Consider the following 11,094-nt stretch of genomic DNA (forward strand, 5'->3'; position numbering starts at 1 on the left):
CTTCCTGCCGTGCCCGCGGGGGGAACATGCGGGAGGTCTTTGTCATGTACGCAAATTAACATGAACAATGTATCCCGTGGAGGTACACTACTGTACACGTGTGTTGTGATGAATGAACGTACAAGATAAAATGTTCATCATCTGTTCAAAAAAATCTTGACCTTCAAGTGGAGCTACATTGTTACTTCGTGATCATTTCCATGGAACATTTGAACCCTTTCCCAATAGGGCGCCAAAATCCTCATTAGTCTTAATTAGTAGAAGAGACTTTGAACATAAACATTTCACACAGTGACATCATCCACTTACCGAGTGTCCCGACCGGGCACGGCTGCTTGGCGAGTTGGCCTTGCTGGGTGCGGGGCCACGAAATATCAGCCATCACTCGAGGGCTACAAAAGTCTTGGGGTGGCAAAGCTGGGGGTTGCGGTGGCGCCGGGGGGACCTGCACGGGCGGGAAGCGGTCCCCGGCTTTGCGGTTGGTGTCCGGGATCTGATTGGTGTCTGACGGTGAACCGCCGGCCGGATTCATGACAGGCTGGCGGACTGTTGTGGTGGTTCGGTATCGCTGTCCCGGTGAGGTGGTGAGGAGAGGACGCGGGGTGGTGTAGTAAGGGGGAGCGCGAGTGGTGGTCGAACGACTGGTTGAGGATGAGGAACCCCCTCCGACTGCACCCCCGCCTCCTCTGTTCGGAGGGATCATGGGGGGGCGGAAATCTGCGTAGGAAGACAGGCAACAGAAAGGCAAAAGTTAAGCACCAAGAGCCGCAAATACAGCTCGCCTGTTTCATCGCATTATTCTATTTATGTTCAATGTCCCATCCTTTATTTTGTAATTGTCTCATTTCAAGCATCTTGCCTTTCGCCTGTATTTCCTGCCAATTTGATTTGTCTTTGTTAAAACCTGCTCCCCATTATCTTGTGTATGTAGTCGCTCTTACCCTTTGTGAGAGCAAACAAAGGTTACTGATATTATAAATATTTGACTTTATTATTATTTACATAATTATACTATAAATAGTATTGTGAACGTACATGACCATACGATACCATATGACACTATATTGCGTCATTGTGTCATACATAATTCATGTTACAGTGACATCATGGGAAGCATCATGGTCAATATGTTTATGCGTCAATATTTAATTGTAAAATAGTGTTAATTATTCACACTGAGTTCAGAAATAAAGAAGGAATGGAAGGCATAGCAGGAGGGAAAAGTATGGAATGAGTGTTTGATGCGTGGCGTCTCCGAAAGTGCGCATACGATAGCAGCTTGTCTCATTCTTTCTCTGAACTTGCTGCTGCAGCTCTGTGTGGTGCAAATCAATATTGCATTATAGCGTGTTAGATAAAGGGAAATATTTACACATTGCCTGCACAGAGGCCAAGGCAGAGCCCATGCTCACATCTTTAATTAAAAATGCTTTCAAATGAAACCTTTAGAGAGAACTTGTGAGGGCATCTCTGTCATTTTTATTTCCATCTTTAACGGTGGATGGGCATCATCACAGATCGTTCAAATCATTGATTTTGAAGTGTTTTGATAATTGTGTGGAATTGATTGTTGATTAATCATATCACGAAGCACCGCTTGGCCGCAACCAGCAAAGTATATTCGGGGAGCCATAAGTTTATCATGTTTTCGCACTTGCAGCAGCTAGCCAAAGATGGCAGTGTGAGTACCCCCTAGTCCTTATAATGGCCACAGGTGGAGGTGATCAGGGTGGGGGTCGAAGGTCATGCAGTTTTTAACCACTCGCTCACTCAGTTATTTGGATACTTGCACATGGTCCTTGTTTGATATATAAGTCATCTTTTGAGTAGAAAGCAACCCATACTACACCCGGAAAAGAAAACAGCAAGAACAATTTCCGGTCTGAGTGACAAGTTGTCATCATCTCCCACGCCCATGCAGTGACAACAGGAACAGAGGTTAGTCGCTACATAGAGCTTTACTCAAATGCAACTCGTGGACCTCTGCTATTGAGGCAGGAATAGTCTGCTAAATAAAATCACAACTTAATCCAGGAACTTTAGTTTAATGCCAAACCGACTAGACAGAAAATACAGATCCGTTCCCTTGGTGCCTTTGTATGAGATTGCTTGTCATGTTTACTGTTGTAATGACAGTCAGCTAAATGAGCTTTTTTCAAATATATATGTGTGAGGTCATGGTGTCACCTTCTTTTTACTGCGATGCTTGTTACCATTGATTTAATGATATTTGCACAGTCCTTTGGGTGTGAATAAAAGAGTGGGTAGAATGAGAAGAAGGTCTTTGTGGATATTTGCAATGAGGGGGTGTCTATATTATTCATTGTGACCACAAGTTGACCCTTCCTGTGGACTTTAATGAAAACCACCTTCCCTCTGTGTTTTTCCCTGGCCGGCCCGCTTAACTGACAGCCGTGAAACATCCCGCTGTACGTTCTGTACATTGGTTCTGTTCTCTCCATAACTTAATGGAGTGTTTCTCAACCTAAACAGAGCTGCTCCCTGTTCCTGAATTATTGCTGGCCCTGCCTTATGCATTCTCCACGGAACATTGCCATCAATCATGTGTGTCAGCATTGGCCTAGGGACGAGCTGTCAATCTGTGTGTGTGTGCGCTCATGATGAAAAAAAGAAAATGTGTGTGTGTGTGGGTGGGATGCGCGATTAGGAGCCTTGCCACAACAGTAATGGTGTGAGTGTGTATGTGTGTGTGTCTGAGGGTGATGTCTGCTGTCATTTGAGTACAAGGCTGAAAACAGGGCTGGCAGCTAGGGGTGAGGCAACATAAAAGCCTGCGAGCATCATAGGCAAGGGGCCACATCATCTCTGTCTTTTCTTTTCCTCTGCTGCTCTCTTGACATTTTCCACCTGACATTTTCTGACTTGATTGCTCACTCGCAACTTTCTTGTTCACACTTTTTATTCTCCCTATTCTGAATTCTATTTGACAAAAAAAACACTTTTTTTGATCGCATTTATTCCTTTTGAACGTTCTTTTTTAAAGGCGATAACGTATTTTTTGTAAAAGCCATAAATTCATCATGATTGCCACTCGAGCCGTTTTGAAAGAAATTGCAGAGATGTATGTGACATAATGTCGGCATGAAGGTTGATTATAAAAAATAATGAAAAAAAAAGTATGGAGGGTTGTAGACGCGTTGATTTGTCAATCAAGTTGCCCAGGCTATTAGCGTGCTTTGTTCTGTGATGCACATTACACAGAAGACAGCACGGCACGTTTTCTCTATGACTACAATTGCTGGGCAATTATTTGTAATTGAATCATGCTTTTGATTTTCTCTTGTCACGATCATGTGAACATTATAATCGAATAAAAATGATTAATGTGCCTAAGCTACTTTATGAAAGTACCCTGATTGCACCGTATAATGACACCACAGTTGGAGTTTCGTGTAAAAACAAACACCCTATAAAAATAATTACAAACATATTTAAATACAAGACATGCTTTGTTTGATAAACATTACCAGTGATATCGTTAGGTCAGAATAAAAACGCTTTGATATGCTAATTGGAATTAGCATCGACTTCCAGAAGTGATATTCCTTAAAATAACCAATAACACATGGTAATATTGAAAATAAGGTATATTAATAGTGCTCGATCACAACTTTCTTGTAAATGTAAGTTTGTACTCCATACAGACCACACAATATTTGTTTTGGAGATTCTACTTGTACTTTCTCACCAATTTATTTTTTGGTAGTTATTTTAAGGTGCATTTTTAATATTGAAAATCATTATTGTCACACCAGCACATATTTCCAAGAGATATGTCACAAAATACTGTTTTTCACATGCCTGGCAAAAATGAAATGAATTCAACTTAACACATTCTGACAGCTGTATAAAATGATGTGATAGGTTGGATCAAAACTTTCAGATGGGCCGCTAATTATTTCTGATGACATTGTTTTTTATCCACTATTATGTTGCAACAAACTCTTTCAAGGAAAGTTGAAAGCTCGGCAGCAATGTTCATATATCGCCCGAGGCTATTTGTTGCAGTATGACAATACCAAACTTCCTTTTGCAAAGAGTCATAGAAACCAAGGAAAAATATGATCATCTCCAAACATTAACCATACATTCAAGGTCAGGACTTATTTTTGTTTTTGGTACAGTACTTCATTTGTCAGCAAAATTTGCTCTCAACACGTAGTCTAATCCCCTAGGAGCAACTGTTTGGCGCTGTGGGACCAAATCCAGATTCTGTGTCAGCGCCTTGGTCAATGAAAGTGACAGAAAATCAACCTCCCTTGTTTGTAGTTGTTGGCAAAAACAAGCATGCAAACTACACACAGAAAGACCTTGACTGTTGTTCTAAGAGCCATTAATGTCAGCAGTGGACTGAAGTGTGTCTCGTTTTCAACTTGCTCGTTATTGCTGAACCCAGTAGCACAGACGCATTTGTACACAAGCGGGGGTTAGGTCAGTTCACAATGCTAGACTTGTCACTTCCCCAAAGGGGCTTGGAAAGAAAACATGCCATCCTCCAAAATGTGGACAGACATGTTTGTGTATGTGTGTGTGTGTGTTTGTGTAGTGCGCGTTTGTGTAGTGTTTTCTCTATAAGACTGCATATATATGCCCGCCTCACATGCACTCTGTAGCCTGGAGTACGCTTGTTGACTTCTCACTCAATAAACAAAGGACCTGTAAATCGTCAACACCAAGAGGCTGAAGGGGGGTGGAAGAAAGAACAAGAGCGAAGACAAACCTGGCAGGATTCCCACATGGTCAGGGAAAGACAGGCTGGAAGAACAAGAAGTGGGTGAAAAAAAAAAAAAGGGGTGCGTTAAGGAAGTGGTGTTATGGGTTTTACAATATGCAGTATCGTTAAAACAGAACTGCCTGATTGTTTTCTTACACACACACACACACACACACACACACACACTTGAAGGGTGGGAAGGGACGCTTCCAAGGCAAAACGATAATCTAACTCGAGGACACAAAGCATTCGAGGCAGCCCAAACATTGGACAGGGCTGCATACTGCGATAACACACTCTCCCTATGGCTGACACACACACACACACACACACACACACACATTCGCATACACACACACACACATGCAGAGCTTGTGGCGAGTGGCTCGAGCTTGCTGATAAGACAGAATAGCGCACTTCAAAGCAGCGATAGTTTCAAGATAGAACGCCACCTCAGCTAATAAAACCTCCATCCAAATGGCTGGCAGGTCCTGACAAGTTCAACTGTTAATTTTGTATGCACATTTAATTAAATAGGATTTTTCTTTACAAACACATCCAACCTGGACTAGTTTTTTCGTTGCATAAGCATGGCACACTGGGGTCAGTTGTGCTTTGCGGCCTACCGCTTGTTCAAAGCAATGTATATTTTGTTTTCCTGTTATTTTGGTGACTATCTATTTGGACTCTACCTAAAAGTAATGTGTGAGAAGTGAGAGCACAAACCAAAGCTTTGTGGCTGAGCTTCCTTTCTTGGCTAACAAGCACTTCCATCGCACTGTTGCCATACACCAATTTACTCAAGCACATGCTGCAGAAGCTAACACCTGGGCCCTTCAATTTGAGGCATCGACTTCCAAAAAGGCTTTTCATCGCCACCTTTTTCCTCGAGCCATACCGAGCACTGTTTTCTTCATAGCTTTTTCAATGAATGCTGTGTTTTCATTGTGTCCATTTTCTTGTGTGTCTGAATTTGTCGTCACGAATACTTGACCATACCTCTTAGGTTAATCCATTAATTATTGATAATAATTGTTCGCTGTGACTTTTAGAGCGCACTGTGGGTTATTTCAAACTTCCCAGTTTTCTGCATTATAAAGGAGAAAATATGAGTTGGAGGTCTAAATTTCGGGGTACATGACTTTGCATCGACTGACTTGTCTTTCATAAGCTCTCCATTCGTGTACACGTGTATTCATTTCTTGCAAAACAGTGGGTCTCCCCTCTTCCCCGGTGTTCTGGATATGCCAGCCTAATTTGGCACCGGCCCGCTCAATAGATGGAGAAGCGTTGTGGAAGCCAAACACGCACAGACGGCCTGGCGGGGGCCTTTCAATCGATAAGGACACACCGCAGGCAAAGAACAGGTGTTGCAGACTCTTTAAAAAAAAAAAAAAAAAAAAAAGTCTCTGGTGAGGAGCCTGCGTCGTAATCTGTTTAGCAGAGGAGAAGATGAGGCTGGGAATGGAAAAGCAGAGAAAGAAGCTACGAATGCAAGTGGAAGATGTGAGTGAGGAATAAAGCCCCTTAGGAGAGAAGTGAGAGTTGCGGTATAAACGTGTAAGATTGTGATATCACACTTTTCCAAGTTGGTGATGTTTAGATTTAACAAGATTCACAAATGTTCTCATAATATGATTTATCACTTTAAAATTCCCCACACAGACACAACCCTTTTGGATGAAAAAGTCAGCAATAGAAGCTCAAGGACACACAAGCAAACACACACACACATGCACAAAGCAACACTCACACAAACTGGTGTGTGCTGAGGCTCAGAGTAATCAGTAATGTGGTGAAAGAGGGTTCTCCACTCCAGCCATAAACCGGTGTTATTCTCTCTACTTAAGCTTGTTTCCAACATTTCCTGCCATGCTTATCCCTACCGGCTGATTGCAATCAGGAAGGAGCGGTGGAAGAGGGGAGGAAACGACATCAGGAGAGGAGAGCTGGCAGAGGTAGAACAGGAGAGGAAAGCAGAGGAGACGGGGGTAGGGGTGAGGAGAGGACACGGGGGGGGGGGAGTAAATAAATGGCAGAGGGTTAAGACAATAGCTACTCCATGCTTGACTTCCCAAGGAAATGGGACACTGTGATCTCAGCCATTAGGGTTGAGAGGTGAACTTTTAAATTTCCGCTAACTGACAGAGTGGCGAGAAGGGCCAAGTCGAGTTCAGCCCAGTATGGCCGTCTATTAAACACAATGATATAATTCCACATTTTAATGACCGTCTGTGATTGAGGAGTTCACTTTCGACACTTATATGAAAGGGGATGACACTAATTGAGTTTTTGTTTGTTGCTTCAAGAGGTCATCCCCTACCGCAGCATTGCAATCATGCTAAGTATGATAGCTAAGGGGAAAAAAAAAAAGTATTTTCAAATCACCAGTAATTGAAATATGGACAACCAAGTTATAGTTTCGCCAAAGTATAATGAAAAGGTAAAACAATACTTTTCCAAAGATTCTTCCAAAAAAGTGTGTTCTACCTTGGAAGAGAATTAAACTAGTGCATAAGTACCGTAATTTCCTGACTATTATCCGCATCGATCTATATTCCGCAGATGTTTTAAATTAAATGTCCTCATTCCTATTAGCCTTATTACCAAAACAGGGTATTTGTTTTGGTAAACAATACAATAAAAAAAATGGGAAAAAATCCATAGATAAGGCGCACTGGACTATAAAATAAATTCCAAACTAGTGCAAATAGTAGTGTTTTATAGTCCGGAACTTCCGGTAAGTTAATACTTGTCTGTGAAAGTTTGTAGACCAATAAATACTTTAGATAGGGAAGCAAGCAAGTAGGGAAATCAATAGATAGATGGAAGAAATAGAATAGCTATTTATATGTGAGGAGGTTACTAGATACTGTGGGTGGAATAAGAAATGATGTGAATAGAAAAATGTGTAGGTCATTAGAAAGGTAACTAGGTCTCCAAATCTGAAATAGAAAAGATCAACGTAACACACTAAAGCAAGATGCAGCAAAACAAAGCTGGGAAAGGGATAGAGATACAACATGAATTACGTTTGCAACTTTGTTGGGGAAAAAAAATAACTTTCCAAAGAGCAAGGCAAAGCAGACTGGATGTGTTAAATTATTCAAAGTTTCATCTGCGCCACGCTGCTTGCGTAGGCTCGGCCTCTACAATATGCATGTACTAGGACATGATGAAACAAGTCCATAAACAGAAATGAGTTTACATGGGAATGTTTGGAAGTGAAGGGTTGGAGAGAAGGCCGATGTTGTGAAGTGACTTTGACTTTAGACTTTCATGTGCGTGGTCTCGATAATATATAACACACGCGAGGACGTTCCTTAAGTGATCCGGGAATTGAAAAAGAGGGCAGATTAAGCGGGTGATAAGTAAAGCGAGAGAAAAACAGGGTTGGCTAAAAGAAAGATATATGAATAAGGGAAGGGGAAATGTTAAGATTCCTGCCATTGTGCGTGCTTGTGTGAATGATGACGAGTGAGAGAATGGGAGACTCGGCAGACAAAGACTAAACACAAACAGACGTAGGACAAAAACGAGCCGGTTGACTTTCTTCTCAAGTCCCAAGAGGAGAAAAAAAAAAAAAAAACGGTGTCTTTCAAACATTCAAATTCCCGTTGCCTACTTCCGACGTCAATCCAGCGCATTACATGTGGGTATTTTTGTGTCACCTTTTGCTTAGCCTGAGAAGACTTCTTGCCTGTGATATTCAAAGTTGGATTTTGAAAGGAAACTTTACTGGGTTTTTTTTGCCGTTTTTTTCTCTGAGCTGTGCCGCCGTATTGGAGTTGGTTGCATATTGATGAGACCCTTAAAGAATCTCTAGCAGAAACAAAATATGACAAAAATATGAAAACAATGACTAAGTTTAAAGTTTTCTTCAAACAAGCAGACACATTTGCTTATACATAAAATGATCATCGCTTGTTGGTGATGAGTTCATGCACCCTACAATAAAAAGTATGAATTTTTTTTAAATCTGCCTTAAAGGATGTAAATGGAGAAAATTGAGGACAGATCACTAAATTGTTAAAATCAGAATCCAATCAAGAACATGCGCACACACACACACACGGCTTAGCAGAATATTTCTCCATGAAACAAATCACAAACTGAACTGATCTTGAATTTTCCCTTAGGAGATCAATAAGCAATCTTCTCAGTGAAGGATTATCTTCAACTTTGAAAGCAGACAGTTTGCTCATCACGTATCATTTTGGATGGCTCGGAGGTAGGGAATGTCTACTTGTGTTTATGCCCCCCGATCTGAATCCGAGTCTTGTTCGTAACATGTAGTACCAGCGAAAAACACAGTGGCTGAAGCTGTGTCAAATATTCTGGGTACTGCAAGGCTCCCTGCCCTGAAGAAGTATACTAAAGCATATTCCAATAAATATCAGGAAGTGCAGGTGGCAAAAGGGAAGAAAATGTCATCAGCTCAGTTTCTCGTTCCTGTATCTTATTTGCAAAGTGAATGACACCTTGGCATTACTGAGCTGCCAAATGTATTTCAGCGTGTGAAGGTGTTAGTTTCCCCATTTAAGGTGTATAAATTCATACCTTTTATTCACTCAAATAAATAAATATATATATATATATATATATATATATATATATATATATATATATATATATCCAGACTGTTATCTTAGTGGAGAAAATAGAATTTAACTATGTTGTCACGTCATGTCACAAAAGTAATTTTCTGAGGGATCCGATGTCACGGTGAAGATGCACACAGTTGCAGCATAGTTCCACTTTCATTGGTGGTCCATAAAAGGTCCGTAGTTATTTGATGTTGATGTTGTTTGAGAGTCACCTCCGACAGCTGGCTGACAGCAGCTCCACCTTGAGATTTACAACTCCAATGCAGCAATTTTGCGAGATCTCTGTAGAAGAAGCTTACTTGTCACCTGATATTCCCCACAATGAGAAAATCATGCAGTTGAGGTAGCTAATTTATTCCTTGTCTTCATTGAGCGATAGCGTCAAGGGAGGCGCAGCGTAAAGCAGCGAGGCTGCATTGATTGTATGTATTTATCTCTCGCTGGTCAGCAGTCTGGCTTGTTGATGTGCATTGGAGGTCATTCTCCACATTGAATCCTCATTGATCTCCTCTTTAGGCCCTCCTGACACACTCGGAGCTCCATTATGACAGTGATCACACTCAAGTGTACAACGAGAAACATGCATGTGCAATCATGAATAGGATAACTACGTTGCACAAGTGCGATGCACGCGATCGCACATTTTTAAAGCCCTGATCGGTACAAACCAAATTCGATGCCGCTTCTCTCTGTAATTCGCTGTACTGCGCCTCTTTACTCGATGTAAGAGCATGCGTTAATTCGGCCAACATTTAATAAGACACACAGCCAGACTGTCTTGAAGACTCCATTGAAAGCATTGAAAGAAGATTACATTGGGAAAATAGTACTTATGGCCTCAAGCTTACACTCATATGTGTCCAGAGTTGGCTCAAACATCACATTACTGTAGTCTAAAGTGATCTCTCAACTTAATACAACTTGACCCCAGACTCTCACAGAAACCACCTGGTACATCCGTGGAAGTTATCCATCCCATTAGATGAGTAAGGTATCAATGCGTATTTAATTCCAGATAACTGCACTTATTTAAATTTGCCTGTTTTGTTTTGTTAGCTAAACTTTTAATCCACAGAGACTGAACCTCATCCCACAGCAAAGCCCCAAAACAATTCATTGTGCGTAGGTGGCTCATTGTCATTTGTATCTGGTAGCAAGAAGAAAAAAAAACAAAAAACAAAAAAAACGAACAGCTGCTGTGCGCTGTACACTGAAAAACAGGAGTGAATAGGAAACAAAATTTGATGCAGCAACCAAATTGCAGATTATCTAGAACCTTAATATGAATATAAAAGCAGTTGGTGCATCAGTAGCTGATATCAAAGAGCTAACCATATCTGCATCCAGTACTTGAAAAATTATAACACAAATTCTCACTGTCAGTCTGTTTCATCAGCCGCATACGAGATAAGTGTAATTGCACATTCACTGCAGTAGGTGGCACCTCTGCAGAGGTGTCCTTATAATCGTTTTATAGACAATTGATATTTATTCGGGGGTCAAATATTTTCTCCTTCCTCTGGGGGGGGGGGGGGGCATTACAAATAAAAAATTGAGAAACACTGCATTAGTGTGCCAATCATCTCAAAAAGATTTCAATGTTAAAAAAAAGTGGAAAATCATTTTTTAGAAACTCTTAGTAGTGCTGATTGAAAATACAAATTTCTTGTGCCTTTGCCAAACATGCGCCCTTACTACAACTGACACTCGCTTAAAGCTAACAACTTTCGTATGTCATTGTCCTATATAATA

At 41.1% G+C, this 11,094-nt stretch overlaps 2 protein-coding genes across 5 annotated transcripts in view; one reads left to right on the forward strand and one right to left on the reverse strand.

The window, feature by feature from the left end:
• The window catches only part of adgrl3.1 (adhesion G protein-coupled receptor L3.1), a 112,191-nt gene that overhangs the window by 38,776 nt on the left and 62,321 nt on the right, over positions 1-11,094 (reverse strand). For all 4 annotated transcript variants that reach the window (XM_085911126.1, XM_085911127.1, XM_085911125.1 and 1 more), the window contains exon 8: positions 310-717. In XM_085911126.1, the coding sequence (XP_085767252.1) occupies positions 310-717 (408 nt within the window). The remainder of the gene's footprint in view (positions 1-309; positions 718-11,094) is intronic.
• Positions 1,755-11,094, forward strand: part of LOC147057012 (multiple PDZ domain protein) — a 103,130-nt gene continuing 93,790 nt past the window's right edge. The window contains exon 1 of the mRNA XM_085911124.1: positions 1,755-1,938. The gene's annotated coding sequence lies outside the window, so the exon portion shown is untranslated. The remainder of the gene's footprint in view (positions 1,939-11,094) is intronic.

This window comes from Syngnathus leptorhynchus, chromosome 5 (genome assembly GCF_054491065.1).
Source record: "Syngnathus leptorhynchus isolate UIUO chromosome 5, UIUO_Slep, whole genome shotgun sequence".
NCBI classification, from domain to species: Eukaryota; Metazoa; Chordata; class Actinopteri; order Syngnathiformes; family Syngnathidae; genus Syngnathus; species Syngnathus leptorhynchus.